Source organism: Poecilia reticulata, chromosome 22, assembly GCF_904066995.2.
Source record: "Poecilia reticulata chromosome 22, P_reticulata-male-v2, whole genome shotgun sequence".
Taxonomy (NCBI): Eukaryota; Metazoa; Chordata; class Actinopteri; order Cyprinodontiformes; family Poeciliidae; genus Poecilia; species Poecilia reticulata.
This window is the reverse complement of record NC_088851.1, coordinates 4,714,493-4,732,454: the sequence shown is the minus strand read 5'-3', so window position 1 is coordinate 4,732,454 and position 17,962 is coordinate 4,714,493. Positions and strand designations below refer to the sequence as shown.

The 17,962-nt window shown below is 39.6% G+C and overlaps 1 protein-coding gene across 1 annotated transcript in view; it reads right to left on the bottom strand.

The window, feature by feature from the left end:
- Window positions 1–11,435: 11,435 nt before the first annotated feature.
- atrn (attractin) overlaps window positions 11,436–17,962 on the bottom strand; it is a 143,149-nt gene continuing 136,622 nt past the window's right edge. Inside the window, exon 29 of the mRNA XM_081603589.1 lies at window positions 11,436–17,691. Coding sequence (XP_081459715.1) covers window positions 17,567–17,691 — 125 coding nt within the window. The 3' untranslated portion in view covers window positions 11,436–17,566. The remainder of the gene's footprint in view (window positions 17,692–17,962) is intronic.

Below are 17,962 nucleotides of genomic sequence, written 5' to 3'. Positions count from 1 at the left end.
CCCCCTCCTGTTCCCAATCATCGCTGTCAAGTCAACATACTGACATAAATGAGAATGTCATGAGTTAATTTTTTAATAACTTTTGTTAAAATTAGATTTTGAAAATTGAGAGCAATGTAGCTGCAAATAAATAAATTAAAAAAATTATTTTTTTATTTATTTAAAAAATTGCCCCTAACCAGGCAAAAACCAGGCAAAAAACATCAATAAATTTTTTTTAATAATGTATAATAAATAAATAAATAAATAACCAAGTGTACATATTTTTTTAAAAACACAAATTCATTCAATTTTGAGAGATAACTGCACTAAAAAATCTTTTCAACCTGCAGAGTTATGAAGGTTATTCTTTGCATTCTTACTAAATTAAGTTTCCAGTTCTTGAAACTAATCATTTTGAATTTAAAAATTAAACAATTTCAAATCTTTTAGTTAATCTATGCAGAAACCAACATGTTTAGCACCGAGACCCTATTACTGTTAGGCTTGAATAGCCTTGCTGTTTTTTTAGCACTTGAACACAACATTGTCCCATCAGATCATTTTTTGACCCAGAAATTAGCCCTCAGCGAGTGGGAAAGAAATTCATAAATGACTTCATAATTTAACACCTGGTCTCTTTAAGAAACTCCGCCTTCAGGAAGTCATCACAATATGGCTCCTTTATCAAAACCTTTAGCAACGTTTTTACCAGCATTGCACTTCTCAGCGCTGCTAAGTATGTTCATTTCCAGCAGGTGTTTGCTAATTGATGCTGGCTAGTCTGATGGAGCTGAGTGGGGAAATCTTGGGGGAGTGCTGCTCTGTGAGGAGGAATTCGGGAACCTGGAAACTGCATGTTTTACAATTGTGGTCATGTGGTAAATATTGTTATGTTACGTTTATCTTGAGAAAGCATTACCTGAGTGAAGTTGGTCCCCCCACCTTCTTCAAATCAGACAAAATTGGTGTCAAGCGTTTGTGCTATGTTTGTGCTGGTTTGTGCAGCAAAATTTTTTGTTTGTGCCGCTATCATTTTAAAGATATAAAAAAAAGTTGGATTTCATAAAAGTTGGGGGGCTGGTTGACCTTTTGACCTTTACACTTTCATTAATATCTTCAAAGCCAAAGCAGCACAAACAAAAAATTTTGCTGCACAAACCAGCACAAACGTAACAGAGTTGATTGACACCCATTTTGTCTGGTTTGAAGAAGGTGGGGGGGATGGTTGACCTTGGATGACCTCTAGAAACATTTCTTTATATCTTTAAAATGATAGCGGCACAAACGAAAATTTTTGCGGTACAAACCAGCACAAACGTAGCACGAACATTTGACACCAATTTTGTCTGATTTGAAGAAGGTGGGGGGCCCAACTTCACTCAGGTGAACACATTTTGTGTTGGGAGTAATAGAACTGAACCATTTTCTTTGCAAAAAAACCCCCATGACAACCATGCTTAACTTTCCTTTCCATTTCACAACTACATACGCCCTACTACATGTTAATCTGTCATGTAAAATCCCAATAAGACAAAATGAAGTCTGTTGTATAGTTACACATTTGAAAAGGTTCAAGGGGCAAGTACTTTTGTTAGCCACAAAATGTATTCACATCTTGAAAATAAACATAATTATAATATGAACAAATAAAATGCGAAGTTGCAACAAATATATATCTGCTTGAAGACACATTAAACTACACAGCCAGTCTCCCTGAAGCTCATATGGGTAATTATTCCAGCTGCACAATGGGCTGGTTTCTCTGAGAAGCAACATTGGGAAGAAAAAAAAAATATTAATTACATTTTCTATAAGCTGCTGTCTGGAGGGAACTTTCCTTTTTCCACACAGAGCTGGTGTTTTTGTAATTAAATGGCCAATACAGAACAGCAGTTTAATCTCCAGTGTGAAGCAGAATGTCAATTCTTTTACTCATAATGCTAACGAGCACTATGAAAAATAGAAAAATCTATAAAACTGTATTCTAGCAGTTAAAAAAAACACTAAAAACAAAGGAGTTTTTAAATAATGCTTTAATTTGTTAAAGGGGAAAAAAAGCTTTCCAAACCAACCTGGCTCTAAGTGAAAAGGAAGTTGCCCCTTATGTGAAATCATGAATAAACATATGTATATTTTTGCATAGTTCAGGTAACACTTACAAGCCAACAGCCACACCTGAATCTCTTAATGTCTTAAAGGCAGCTCTCCTCATTAACATAACGATGCAGCAGAAGAACAGCAAACGGAAAAACAGCAAGCAGAAAAGAGAGAAGCAAAAAAAAAAGACAAAGCAAAATATTTTTCTTGACAAAAACTCATGTGTAAGGGGAAATGAAAAAGAAAATATATACATTACTTGCCTCCACACCTGATCTTGATCCAGTTACATAAGTTCTGGCCTCCACTCCTGTTCCTCCTTCAGGGTCTCTGGACTCCGCCGGTGACATGCCACAAGGGGTGTCAACGACCACTGGCTTTGCCGCCTGGTTCTCTCCGCCGGGACTCACAGGAGGTTCCTGCACAGGAGAGGAGGAATGTGGTAGTCAGCTGATCATTCTTCTTGGACTCTTCGGGTGTTGCTGCGACCATTGGGTCACAGGAACAAATTAAGTGACCTGCTTAGGACTCGGCGGCAACCACCTGGGCGTCCGCTGGATGATTATTGTCTTTGGCTGCAGCCGTTCGGCTTTTCAGCAGCCGCCCGGTCACCCTCCAGATGTAGTCCGCCCTCCATCTGATCGGTCGCCCGGCTCTCGGACTCTTGGGACTTTATTTAGTGGCTGCCCAATTGCTTCCTTCAGGGCTTTTGGACTAATGTGCCTTCAGGTTGGATGAGGTTTTTTTTGTGTGTGTTTGGGCGTCTGGTATCCGCCCTCGGGAGGGAGGTTTTGCCACCTCAACTGGCTCCTCTTAACGGGACGGAGCGGCTCTACTTTGAGTCCGTCCTGGATGAGCAAGCTTCTCACCCTATCTCTAAGGGAGAGCCCAGACACCCTACAGAGGAAACCCATTTGGCCGCTTGTATCTGTGATCTCGTTCTTTCGGCCATGGCCAAAAGCTCATGACCATAGATGAGGGTAGGAACGTAGATCAACCGGTAAATCGAGAGCTTCGCTTTTTGACTTTTATTTTGAAGTATGTTGGTCCTGTTTACAACTATGATTTTCATGTTCCAAAGCAATTTTTTGTATGTTCCATCTTATAGTAATTAACAAAACTGTTTGACTACAAAGACTAGAGTCAAGATTGCTTTATATTTAATTCATACATTGAAATTTGTATAGTAAAATGCAATAAATTAGTTGTGATGTGCCTAAGATAAACATTAGCAAGCTCAAGAATATATTTAACTCTTAATATATAATAGCAAAGGTTAGTTATAAATACTAGATGACATCAATTTATGGTCTTAAATTGCAAAATAAAGTCTGCAAATTGATTGTAGAATGGTTTCATTTTTACATCACTTTGCATGATGAGCTACTTTCAAACTAAGTGTTTTGTGTTCTACAACTACATTTACTGTGGACTTAGAATTTAGTTTTGTTTCAAAATTATGTTAAGAATATATTAAATACATTAACTTTAATATATTTTACACTATAATTAATATATGGTATAGAATACAGACTTCAATGGTTTGGAAGACAAAAGTATTTGGAAATGTCCAAAGTTTTTTAAAAAAAGTTTGTGAATATATCACAAAAGAGTAAAAAGACAGAGAATTTCAGTTTTGGGTTAACAAAATATTGATACATTTGACACAAAAAACTGTTAAATTATGGAAAATATTTTGATGGAAATTAAAAAAAAAAATAAAAAAAAAACAGAAAATGTCCTGGTAATTCTGGTAATTTTTTGCAGAATTTCCATCAGAAGTCTCCCGTAATTTAACAGTATTTTATTTCAAATTTTTTTGTAAAAAAACAGGGAAATATCCTGGTAATTTTCTGCCAATACATTTTCTGGTTTTTTATGGAATTTCCAGCATAATTGTTCTGTAATTTAACAGTTTTTTCCCCCATAATTTAACATATACAAACTGTTAAATTATGGCCCACCACCACCATTTAAGGCGACATTTCCCATATTCTCAAACTCAAAGCTTGACATGTATGGGGCAACGTGAGAGTTCATCTATCAAACTGAAGATTAATACATAAACTAAAAGCTGGATCATAGACATTTTTAATAAACGTATTTGTTAGCCTGCCTCTTATTATTACGGTAAATTGAAATTAATTTTAGATTTTTGTATAACTTGTCAGGTTAACTTAGAAAGTGAGCTGTTATTATTACAGGTTAGTTTTCTAAACTACAAAAAAGTATCTGTTAGGGAAGTAACACTGCTGTTACACCAGATTTACCAATACTTTATTTTGTTAAATTTTTTATTTTACTCGATTAATCGTAAGAGGCGGGTCTCATCCACAGCAAGGCAGAATGCCACCAAATCTTTTCCCTTTTCCATTAGCTGGTCATACAGATTGGTGGCGAGATCACAGGTGCGATCAGCTGCAGTGTTTCTGCTCAGGCTCACATTTGAACATGTTTGTTTTGTCTCTGGGCACACGAGGTCACAAACTTTCATCATGTCAGGAAGAGTTTTTACACCTACCACCAGAATTGTGATCTCTGCTGCCACAATATAACTGGCCTTTACAGCAGCTTCACTTTGTGATTTGGCTTTTTGGAACATTCTGTTGTGAAACCAAGCTTCTTTTCATCTCCTCCACTTTCTGGCTCCTTTCAGTCATGTCCAGGTCAGGGCCGGCCCAAGGCATATGCAAACTAAGTAGCCGCTTATGGACCACTAAGGGGCCCCCTCAGTGGAGCTGATTTTATTTTTTAAATAATTTCTATGTCATTCTATCAAAAACACACAATTTCACTATGAAGTGATTTGTTTTTTACAATAACACACTGTGTTTGATAATTAAAACTTCTCAATGTTTGACATTGTCTAGCAAAATGTTTCTACATCAGGCTACATGGATGAGCTGCTCTAAGCTGTAGTTGGTGATGTCTTGTTTGCTGCTGACCAGAATCATTTTGTGGCTAAAACAAACATTATTTTTACATCAACTTCTAAGTTATGTGAAACTTCAGTTAAAATCATTTCAAGGCTCAGAATCAGTCCAGTACCGGTACCGGTCCACATTCTCGGGGGAGAAAGACTCACCTGGTATAAATGAAAGTTTTAGCTATTGGAGTAACACTCACTGCAGAGCAGAAGAGGACAGAGGCTGATCTTTAAACCTTTGCTGATGAAGATATGATTAGGGGGATAAAATGGGCTTCACATGTAAGTATCGGCCAATCATAATCCTGGATCTGATTAAAACACACCAAGCTTGAAAATGTTAGAAAAAGAAAATAAACAAATGGATCTCCATCTTTTCCACTCAATCTACTGTTACAACCCATCCGGACCCTTTCAAGGATTTTTTATTTATTTATTTTTCCGTCATGCCGAGTTCTTTGAACAAATTCTGCCCTTCACGTTTCACCTGCCTCCCTCGTCCCGTCTGGGTTTGGGTCAGCCTTCACATGAACAAATTGCGTGTGGTGACGGGGTTCAAGGGCGGAGAAGAAAAGCGGGTGAAGGACGAACCACAAGAACGGATGAATGACAAAATACATGACAAAGGCAGGATGGATGCTGATGGGAGGAAGGGGAGCGGAGTCTTACAAAATGATTCATTCAGCTTGTAACTCGCATGGATTTGTTTGAGGGTTTCACTCGATGTTCCAGGATAAAGTAGGGCAGAACTGTATAGTGACAGACAAAATATAATGAATGTTCTTTTCAGAAATAAGAATCTGAACACTCTGGCATGGATTTCTATCCAAAACTTTTACTCTTCTATGGCTTAATAAAATCAGTGGGAACAAATCGATGTGTGGAGGTGCCATGACCTTTCCCAGCTAAACAGAAATAAAACTCAAGAAATTATCTTTGGACATAAAGAGGGATGACCTAGAGTCAGCACAGAGCTTCAGTTGTTATAGCTAGAAACCAGAGACCAGGGCTGACGTCTGGGAGTAGTGATGGACTCAGACCTGAACATTCAGAGACACATAAAGACAGTCATAAAGTCAGCCTTCTATCACCTGGAGAACATTTCCTGGATTAAAGGACTAATGTCTCAGCGAGATTTGGAGAAACTCAGCCGTGAGTTTCTCTTCAGCCGCATTGATTACTGCAACACCGTCTTCACATATGGCATAAATTGTCAGAAAACTTCAAAACAGGGGAAACACTGAGTTCCTTTAAGTCAAGCCTAAAACCCCACCTGATTAGAGTTATTTTCAATTCGCAATAACTGGAACATTCATCAATTTAATGTATATATTTGATGGTGACTAGTCATGATTTGGATGACGGCATTTGACAAAATGCAAAGGTTATTGGTTATTTCATAATTGGTTACTGTATTGTTTTCATCATATAAAGCACCTTGAACTGCTTTGCTAACAAGGTCAGGAAAAATTAGCCAGAGAGAGGGAAGTACCCAGGTGAAAAAAAAGTATACTTTAGCATACTTCAAACATACTTAAATTTGGGAAAGTACACTTTAAGTATACTAATTATTAAGTGTACTACCTATAAGTATATCTGAAGTATACTAAAAATACACTTGTACCAATTTTGAAATTAGAACTTTAAACACACTTAAACATAATTGTACCAAAATACACTTTAAATATATTAAATAAAAGTATACTTTAAGTGAACAAAATATGAATGAATATGTATGAATTTTTAAGTGCCTTAATAATCTTTTACTATTTATTAAAATTGCATACAATAAAAAAAGGATAATCATGATGTAATTTTTAAGAAAGTATCCAATCCATTTTCAGATGTGTGATGTAAAACTTGCATTAGCTGCATTAGTTAATACTCCAGACCAGATGGTGGCGGTATTTCACACTTTCATTTATTTAAAAAACGCCACAAAGAGAAGAAAAAACTTGAACGCAGAGAAGATAAGAGATGCTGTTCAAATTCGCCATTTTTACTCACATATTGCCTTAAAAGTAGAGAGGACCTTGACAATAGTTACTAATTTTGGTCAATTCAATCTGGTGACGTCATAGTCCGAGTTAGACGACAACACAACGGGACAACAACCGATGGAAATGAAATGTGTGTCACAAAAGGAGCCTGGAGGGATGAAGGCTGCTAAGTGTTGCTAGCTGGTGGTAAATTTGATTATTAATTATCTTCATTTAATTATAAACAGTGCAGTAAAGATATATAACTTATGTTGGTTTCTTAAATAATTATTTTATCAATTTTATTGTGACTTGTATGATTGTTACTATAGCAACCATTCAGCTTCATGTTATAACTGCATGGAGGTTGTTTGTTGCGACTTTTACTTTAATTCATAAACTAACCTGGTTTTAATTGAGCTCCATAAGACAGAGAGACTTTGATATTGTGAGGTTGTTGTTCTAACTCGTTCATCAATGATTTTATCTTCAACATATGTTTGCAGTCTAACTAAGCAAATGAAGATGAAAGAGGAAGCCAGAGAAATCAGGTGTTAGGAAACCTAAAGACTTTCTGTCTCAGAAGAAGCTCTGACTCCACCAGATCACCAACCAGCTCTGAGGATGAACCTTCACATTGTCTTCATGATGCAAGTTTGTTTTTTCAATGAGCAGCTAGCTACATTTTCAACAACAAAAACTGCTGTGTTACCAACACTAAGTGCTTATTAAACATGATTTGATTTAAAGGTAACTGGAAAGAATTTTTCTCTTCTTGTTAATCTAACATTTATCTTTCATTTTTTTATTTGTTGTTGACTTTCAGGGCCCTATGATGGACTGGTGACCTGTCCAGGGTGAACCCTGCCTCTCATCTGATGGCTGCTGGAGATGGGCACCACCAGCCCCCCTCAACACCCTGCAAGGATCAGGGTGTTCAGATCATGGATGGAAAGATTTTAAGGTAGTTTGTCTCCTTAAGTCCTTGGGCTAGAAGCTTACCTTGGGCATCTTGTGTAATTAATCTTTCCATGTAATTGTAGCCTAAAACAATGTAAGTACTGTAGTGTAGTTATGCATGTAAAGTACAAAATAGGTACGTAGGAATAAAGACTTTCACGAGTAATTAAAATTGTAGTTTATTTATAATTGTAGTTTATTAAAATTTTTTAAAATAAAAATTAAGTGTAATTTAAATACATTACTAATATATTAATAGTATATTTAAAATATATTTGAAGTATATGAAATATATATATTTAATATAATTCTGAGAGAATTATTACACTCAATATAATTATATCAAAATATAATAATAAAGCTCTGAAATATTATATTTAAAAAGTATACTTTAAGTACACTCTAAGTACACTTGAAGTTGTTCCAAAAAAGTACGTATAGTATACTAAAATATAGTATTAGTTGTAATTTAATACTATTTAAATACTACTAAAGTATACTAAGCACAAAATTTGTTGTTCCAAAATAGTACAGTTTAAGTACATCAATAAAAGTATGCTAAAGTATGTTAAAATTTAGTATACTAAAGAATACTTTTTTTTCACCTGGGTAGCACAGCTACGCTATTGACTTTGACAATCTTAACATGTAGATGTGCTGCAGAATTTGCTGTGATTTGCTGACAGACACCCTAACTCTGTGACAGATCATCAGTAGAGCAGGGGCTCAAAATAGCTAAGCAAGTTAACCTATCACAGCGATCATTCGCAGGAAGTGAGAAAAAAGTAGAATAAAAGTGGTTTTGGGTTCATCTTCAACTGTTTCTCTGTTATTTTCCCTTTGCAGTGGCGCACAGCACTAAATTAGTAATATCTACAACTCCAGGTTTCATTTTGTTGATAAAATCATTCTACCACAGCAGCACGACTATGAATGACGAGTAAAAGAATCGACTTTTTACCCTCCAGCTTTTCGTGCATGCACAAAATATCTGGGTGTGAACAACAACGTGGAACCTGTGTGTACCAATAAACTTGACTTGACTTAAAGACTTATAACAAGGCTCTTCCTGTAAAGTAGAGCTACCAAATGTATCATATTGCAGTCATTATTGCAACATCAGATCATACAGTATTGCAAACGGAATGGACTGCCTCTACAATATTTGGTAGGCTATAATATGATGCAATGCATGAAAACTCTGCCTGCCAGTAATATTTTTAGGCGACAAAGACAGAGACGGAGAAACTGGTTGGAGTTGATGGGAATGATCCTAAACCCAGGAAAAACCTTGAAAAAAACCCGTCAGAGGCTGGAAAAGACTCCAGACTGGGTTGGTGCTTCACTTTCCGTCTGGACGACGACTCTGCACAACCAGAACTACAACTCAATAGTTTAGATCTAAGAATATCTTTGTATGAAAACGGCCTAGAGTCAAAGTCCAGACCTAACCAAAGTACAATTCTGCTGCAAGACTTGAAAATCGATGTTTAAGGCATTCTCCGTCCGATCTGACTGACCCCGAGAAATTTTTGCAAAGAAGAAAGTGCAACATTTTTTGCGTTTAGAAGTCAAGGAACGTATTTTCCTTTCACTTCAGACGTATGGATTACTTTGAGTAGCTCTATCACATAAAATGCGGATAACCTGTGCAGTAAACACTGGCTGTCGAGAACATAAAAGGGAGGAGGAAGGAGCAAGAGTGAGGCGACACACGGAGCACCGACACACTGACCTTCCATAAGTTACAAAAAGAAGTGAGAGGAAGGAACGTGAAAGAAGGCCGGAATAGAGGAGTAGAGATGAAAAGAGAAGACCAAAGGAAAGAAAAATTCAGAGGAGACTGGGTTTGGTGGGGGTAGCAGAGCAAAGGAAGTGAAGGTGTTGAAAAGATTATAGGATTCTGAGGAAAGTAAAGGGGGAAAAAGTTTAGAGATTATGAAATTAGAAAGGAAAACGGGTGAGTGGAAAAAGGAGAAAGACTGGGGAAAGGAGGAAGAAGCAAGAAGAGCAAGTGACAGAGAGAAACAAAGGGAGACATGAAGAGGGAGGAGGAGGGAGACGTGTCAGACGGAGAGATTAAAGGGAGAGGTGGAATGAAAGAGTGATGGGGGATGACTGCTGATGAATAATTGGTGGTGAGAACAGCGGAGCAGCGACGCTCAGCCTCTCCCGCTTCGCCGGAGGCCTCGCAAAAACATCAAGCGCCGCATTAAAAATAGCAGCGATCATTTGAAAACAGGCCCGAGGAAAAGCGCATTTACAAATAATTACTCCCAACATTTGTTTCATCCCACTTGGAGGAGCGGGGCGTGTGCGACAATATGACAGTTGAACACGGTGGGGGGAAGAAACACCACCTTTCTTTCCAAGCAGCACTTTTAACTCACAGGGCGCCAGCGCGACACCTGCTGCGGCGACTGACACCAGGCCTCGTTCAGACAATTATCGTCATCTCGCCTTGTTTATGGATGTGCGCAGCGTGACTCCGGGACATTTAGGAAACTTTTTGTTTTTTGTTTTTACCAAACATTTCTCGGTTTTGACATGAATTATAAATGGAACGTTAAGCGGATCATGACATCCTGACCTGCAGCTACACCTAAAATAGGTCAAGCCTGGGGCGTCGCGACTCGCAGTCGTTAGCTTAGCTTAGCTTAGCGCAGGGCAGGCGCTCCATAAAAGGAGGATACGAGCTCTCGGCCCGGCAGTCCCGAGTTCAAGTCCTGTCGTCGGCACAGTTTACCTCCTTCCTTGGGGGTCACTACCTAATAACGGTCACTAGTGCCTACAAAATTATTTTTTCAAAAGTTGTTCAACACCGTTTCAAACATGATTGAGCACTACATCCTTAGTGTAAAGGCTGAAATGATCAACCCTGCTCCAGCTGCAGCTCCTGTCCTCAGCACCTTTGCCGCACATCTCTCCCCCCTTCTGGTCGGGTTCTTGTCTAATAACTTTAAAAAAATAAACTGTTCAACCTTGTGTCAAATATAGGCTATTAGCGAGATAGCCAGATTTAGCACTGCATTCTTTTTTAAAGTCTGAAATGATCAAAATTAGTCAACACTGGAGCGTCGCGACGCAGTTCATCGCTGGCGCCTCGTAAACAAAGGCTACCGACCTCCGCGCAGCAGTTTCGACCTCAGGTGCCGGGCATCTTGGTGAGGATGCCTGCTAGGTGAGAAGGTGTTCCAGGCACGTCCCACTGGGACAAGACCCAGAGAAAGACCCGGGGACACTTCAGAGGATGGAAGGATTTTAATTGGCTTCAGTCTTAATAACCACCAAATGCAAGAATGACAATGGTTTAAAGATTCATAAAATCATCTTTTTATGAGCTTGGAGCTGTTTGAAATGCTAGAAGTCGTCTATTGAAGTAAAGCGTTATCTACTGCAACCCCAGATCAGTCGGCAGAGACCCTCACATCTAATATCCTTAACTATCCCCTTAAATATGAAACCCAGACAGAAGGACACAGAGCAGTGGGTGAAATTTTCACATTTAATAATAGACAAAATGTTCTGTCATTCTTTTATGTACATCAGTAATTACAAGGTCAGTAAGCCATTCTCAAGTTTTACATGTTCATCAGCTTTTAGTGATGCTGGTTTGCCTTACAGTGCCGTCTGACATACAAAATATGCTAATGTGCTGTAATCACATGTTTAAAAGCCTGAATGGAATTTGCCTTAAATGAATTGAAAACTCATTCAAAAGCCATTCACAATACTTTCTCATTATTTACAAATAAAGAACAGCAACTGCTAAATTATACATATTAACAAACTACTTCCTCAATATATATAATGCCGCTATACAAAGAGACAGAGAGAGAGAGAGAGAAGAGGGTAATGCCTGATTTTACAATGACCCTATTGGGATGCTTTAAACCTGTGCATCGAAGCTTTTTAAATACGCATTAATGCTGCCAGTGTTTGACAAAAATAAATCTACTTGTACTGTTAAAATTAGACATTATTTCCATGACGATTTATAAATATTTGTACACTTCAAGAGGAAAACACAAGAGATTAGTGAGCGGAAGTAAGGCCGATGTAGAGGTGAGAGAGTTACCTGGCAGAGTTTGAGGCTCGGTAAGTGAGATCGATTGGAGGAAGCTGCCCATTTCTTCACGCAAGCACCGAGGTGACAGCGTACAAGGTTCCTACACGTCCCCCAACCCCCAAACTCACACACACACACACACACACTCCATCCATCCCTTCGGATATTTAGAGCAGCTCGGGGGCCACTTCACACTCGGGTGGCGGGAGGTAATCGTGTGGAAAATCTGAACTTTAGGACCGGGGGAAGTCCTTTAACGCGACATCGGGAAGCGCTCGGACAGTAAAGTTCATGTTTTCGGTCGGGGCTGAGCTTCCATGTGCGAGACTCAGAGGGAGAAGGTCAAGAGACTGAAGTCTTACAGATACCAGGGGATGTTTTGTGCTCTTTAGATCCGATTTGTTAAACCGGTGATGTCTGAGTTGGCAAGGAAACGAATAAAATGAAGCTAAAACATCTTCCTGTGATACTAACTCATAAACAAAAAAGATATTCATAACTCTCATCGGCCAGCACATCACGGCAAGGTAAGAACTTGTGTGGGGAATCTGTTTTAGTAGCTGCAAAAAGTCTCCCCTTGCACTCACTGTGCCATTCCCCCATGCAATATTTAAAACAAATCCATTGGTAAGATGTGGGCCGGGTTCGCAATGTTGTATAAAAAGCAACGTGCAGTTTTCAGTTTTAAACTTAAAAGCAACATAAAAAACGAAAAAAAAAAAAAAAAGCCTTGCCAGCTGGACAGACACATGCCATTCCCTCCAGCTGGTCCACATAAATACCATCCTCTGGTCTACTGGTGGAACCCTTCAGTCCACTGAACATTGTTCTGAAGGTGCAGTTGGGACGAACCAAGGAATCGACTGTTGGGGAATCTGGACGATTTTTGGTTTAAATTTGCTCCAACAGGTTAGCGCCTGGTTGGCTGGAGGAAGTATCGGAAAAAGCAAAAAAACTGGAAATTGATCATTTGAGAAGAGCAACAAACACGTCTATAGTCTGCATGTTTCTGTTTTTGTTTGTTGTTAATATCAATAATTTAACACTGTACCTGTTGGCATTGAACCAAAATGAGTATTTTTTGAAAACATGGAAGAAATCTGACATTCCAACACACTTGAATAAGATGGAAGAGTTGAGGTAAAACTGCTCCATGTTACGAAAAAAACAAAAAAAACTTTTCATGAGTTGGCAAAAAACAACAAAAACAGGCCAACTGAATCAGTGTCTGGACTTGTTTTGCTGTGATTAATATTAGCTAGTCAAAATGCTTCAGTAACCCTAATTTACGATGAAATTGACCAGCACTGCTCTCCAGGTCTAAGTCCAGCAGGTTGTTTCCACCTACATGTTCCTGTACAGACCGCTTACTCAGCAAGAAAAAAAAAAAAAAAAAGAGTTGGAAGTGACATGTCCAAGACAAGTGCTGAAATTGCAATATTTCATTTACATTCCCCTATTTTCTCGCAATGCATCCGAACACTGAGGCAACACAGCAGCTGACGGTAAATCTGAGGTCATATTTGATGCTTCTAGGTTTCATCAATGTCAAGAAACACGACTCCAAAACCAATCAGTGGGTCACTTCAGACCGGCTCTGCTCAGCTATCCTAAAACCTGAGACTGCTAAGAACATTTCATTTAGTTGTACAATCATTTAGGAGTTAAAAAAGAGACACTTTGTAGTTGTTTTACTTCATAATAAATAAAGTAGGTGATGTTTGTGAAAAAACAAAAAACATAAGTGTGGTTTGTAATTTAATGGCTGTTACCGATGGTGATGGTGCTGAAGTGAATAAAACATGAAACGCTGCTGCTGTTGGACTCAAAGTCCTGCTAAAGCTGCAAAAGCCAGACAGAGGTCAGACATCTTAGTGTCAGCAGGACATCAGCCATCCTCATGGTAACCGCAGGTTACCATGACGATGACGTCAACCCCGCATTTCTTTATTAAACCTGCATCATGTAACTTTTTTTAATGTTTTTTTTTTTCATGTTTGTCATGTCGTGACGTTAACCACAGGTTATCTTTATTCTGGTCGCCATCTATTCCCGGACAAACTACTGAATGTTTTTTTTCTTTTTTCCGGTTTGTAATAAATGATTAATCTTTAATTTGCAAATCAGTTTGTGAAAAGCGAGAAAGCGGCGACATTTTCGAATGACTTTGCAGACTCTGATGCTAAACATCCAGTGCAGCAAAGCACTGGATGGCAGGCCTTTGTTTTCTTAAAGATGGTGGAAAAAAAAGATCCAACAGTAACACGCATTTTATAACTTCTGCTTTTTGTGTGTGTGTGTGTGTGTGATGTTGAGAAACTTTTAAAAACACACTTCAGCAGAAGCAGCAGATTTAAACAGTAGTTTCTAATGCTGTAATAAACGCAAAAAAAATTAGCTTAGATGGACATGATGAGTGAAGAGGGGGGGAAAAAAAAAAAAAAAAGCAAAAGCAGCAGATGTAGTGTTGACTTCTTAATGCTGAGGTGACTGCTGGAGTTGCTGAGTGGAGTTGTGGGGTGCTTTATAATTACAGAATGTCAACTTTGTTCATGCTTTCTGCTCTGACCTTTTCCCGCTGCTAAAAGTGTGCCCTTTAACCGACCGGATCGACGCTGCGCAGTTCTACGGCACCGAGCACATGGGAGAGCTCACAACCAAACACAACAAGCTCTTTAGGGCACAACGCAGGTTATTAAACTGTTCCATAACGGCACTTTTCAGAGGGCGGGAAGTTAATAACCTTGTGAGGCGTCGGAGGGGAGGGGGGATTTATTCTATTGAATTATGTCTCTGTCAGAACCCTGCAGGTGTTGTGGCTGCGGAAAAGATGACCGTCAAGGAAGAAACTGAGAATGACAATGGAGATGAAGGTAAAAAAATAAATTAATTAAAAAAAAGTGGAGATGTGGTACAAAAAATATATTGTCTCAGGACCAGAATGCAGCTGGAAGGGCAACTGGTCAGTCAAAAGTTAAAAAAAATCAGGTCCTTTCCAGTTCCGTGAAATGCTACTTGGCAGCAACAACTAAAAAAACTGTGTTTTTGCTAGCCTTGTTTTCATTACAGTTTTTTTTAATCGCATTAGAAACGGTGGATGGAAACGGCAAAATTCGGAAAACCTCTCTGGGTTTTGCAAAAAAACTCAGGAACATTCAAACTAGCATTTATCGGAAAGCCCACAATACATGGGTTTTCCAAAAAAGAGTTAATGCGCTAAAAGTGGAGATGGAAACAGATTTGACGAATAAGTTCTAACATATTAAACTTTCCCATCCACTGCTGGGCCTGGATCTTACCAGAAGCACAAAACTTGGAAGAATTTTAAAATCTGAACCTTCACCTAGGAGGTAAGGACCGCACATTTTTCTGAGATGTGTGGTCTGTGCTAGCTAGCAGCCGCTACTTCCTGCTTATGACAGTTGTGCATAGCATCATCATCAGATTAAATTATGGCTAGCATAGTCTGGTTGATTCCCTCCAAACCAGTAGCTGGAACACGCCTAATTTGCATTCTCCCTTTTCTTTTTTGCGACATTTCAAATGTTTGCTAGATATTCGCATGCAAATTGGGTGGAAACATGGCGACTGTGGGAAAATACTCAGTTGTCTATTTTAAGTAAAAGTAAGGTGTTTTCAAATAAAGCAGATATAAAGGCTGTTTGTTCACTCAGGCTCCTGCAACAGAAAGCTACGTTTAATTTAGCAGTTTTGTGCTTTTCATACAGGCTATTGTTGATGCAAACAGAAATTCAAAACAATAGCTGGTGTTTGGTAGAGCTGCCGTATGAGTGAACCGCACATGGGAGACAAATTCAGCAGATTTCAGGAAAGCTGAAAATCTTAATCTTGCAGATCAAATATTTGACAAAAACAACCGTAGACTGGAAGTCGGCCTGAAGCCTCTGACCGATGCAACTCTGGTGAAAACGGCAGACGATCCGACGTCCAGATGGACTCGCGCAACAATAACTACGCTGTTGTTTGCTGCAATCGGCAGACATTTTACTGATTCCTTTGATTCCCTCATCTTCCATTCTTTGAAAAAAATAAAAAGTAGGCATAAACATTTATTAGTGCTATTTTTCTCTTTTAATTTAGTCAGGGGAAAGAGCTGGTAGTTTTACAGCCTTACAGCTGTGCTAAATGATGTGTTGTCTCTTATTGAGGAATTTACATTTTTTAAGTATGTTTATTGGTTTATTTATTGTTCACCTTTTTTTTGTCATAGCAGCATCTTTATGTTTTTCATCGACAAATGTAGTGTTTTTAACCGCGGCTGGTTGAATCAGTGGAGTTTGGTGCCACGGCCTCCAGCTAGACATTAACGGTTGTTTTCGTTACGACTTTCTGAAAAAAGAATCTGAAATAAAATGTTGGGGTAAAATGAATCACTCAGCACATATAGAAAAACAACAACAAAGAAACAGAATAAGACATGATGACCACTCTGCTCCAATCGATCTGGTACCGTATAAATCCTGGTCCGTCAACAGGAAAGCCGTACATAACTGAGCAGCTGACTGAGCAGCCTAATCCCAATTCAAAGCAATGCATTTAGGATTCAGGATCAATAATTTGAACAATCGAGAGACAGAACTATTGGTCCGATTATGTTCATCACCGCTGTAGTTAGCTTGTAAGAGCCAGAACATTTTTATCAGACGCCATTTTCTCATGTCCACAAACTACCAATGGATGTACATATGATTCGTTTCGCCGTGTGTGAAACGTTGGAAGCAGACTGGCAGGGCGGCGGCCTCTGCTGAGCTGACCCGAGGCAGACGGAGCGTCTCCTGTCCTCTGTCCGGTCCAGTTCCAGGAAGGTGGCTCCGGATGGAAACGTCAGACTTTGGCCGCGCAGGGAATCATCCAACTGCGGGTCGTCGCCACCGGAAGGCTGCTGGATGTGCGGTTACGTTGCCCGGGGCGACCCGTCAGCGGCCTCGACTCGGAGCTTACAGATGGGTAATGACACAGCTGGGGAAGCTGCGGGTTTTTTTCTTTTTTGGAGTGTGTAGTTAAGAGTTTTCCAGTTTGTTCCTTCGATTCAAAGTGAAATAAAATAAAAATAAAAAAAAGCAGAACAACAACAATAACAAAAATTATAATTTAAATTAAAACATCAACATTTAGGGTTGCAGAGTCTCTGGAGTTTTTTTTTTTTTTTTAGAAACTACGAGACTGAGGATGAGCTGTAGCAGCGAGCCGCCTCCACTCCGTCCAGGCCGTGTCAACAAATGTAAAACGTGGAGGAAGGGGCGGAGTCAGCTTCTCCTCTGGTCCTCTCTCACCCCCACCCGAACCCCCCCGACATCCCTCCATCTTTGTCTCAGTCAGTTCTGGTATGAGGAGAGAGAGAGAGCGTAGGGGGGCCGGGGGGGGGAAACCTGCTGATCTCATCAAAATGTTCCAGTACTACGTCCCAGCATGCACCTCTCCCTGCCAGAGCGGAGCTGGCAGAAATCTCTGAAGGAGGGAGGCTGAGCAGCGAGGAGGAGGAGGGAGAAGGGTGGGGGGATGAAGAGCGTTGGGTGTAGGGTGGTGGTAGGCTCAGATGCAGGTGGACGGCTGTGCAGAAGGCTGCTGCTTGCGGCTCCTCAGACCCCCAGACTTCTCCTTGTAGCCCACGCACATCTGCTGGGAGACGTCGACCAGCGCGCTGGCCACCGCCAGACCTGCACACACACACACACACACACACATCAGCGTAACACTGGACGAAAAATGGGATTTTCGACAGCTATTGACACCTTGTTCTGCCGTGCGCATGGAGATTGAGGGCTCTCGGCAAGAGGTTTTTGTCGGAGTGGAAAATGGTAGAGCACTGCCAAGAATGGTCAAAAACGCTGTGTGTCCATGTTCCCCCATCACCCACCTCCCCTTGTGTCTAGCAGAGGTTTTTGTATTTAAATGAAGTTGCTGAGTGCCATGCAAATGCAAATCAAC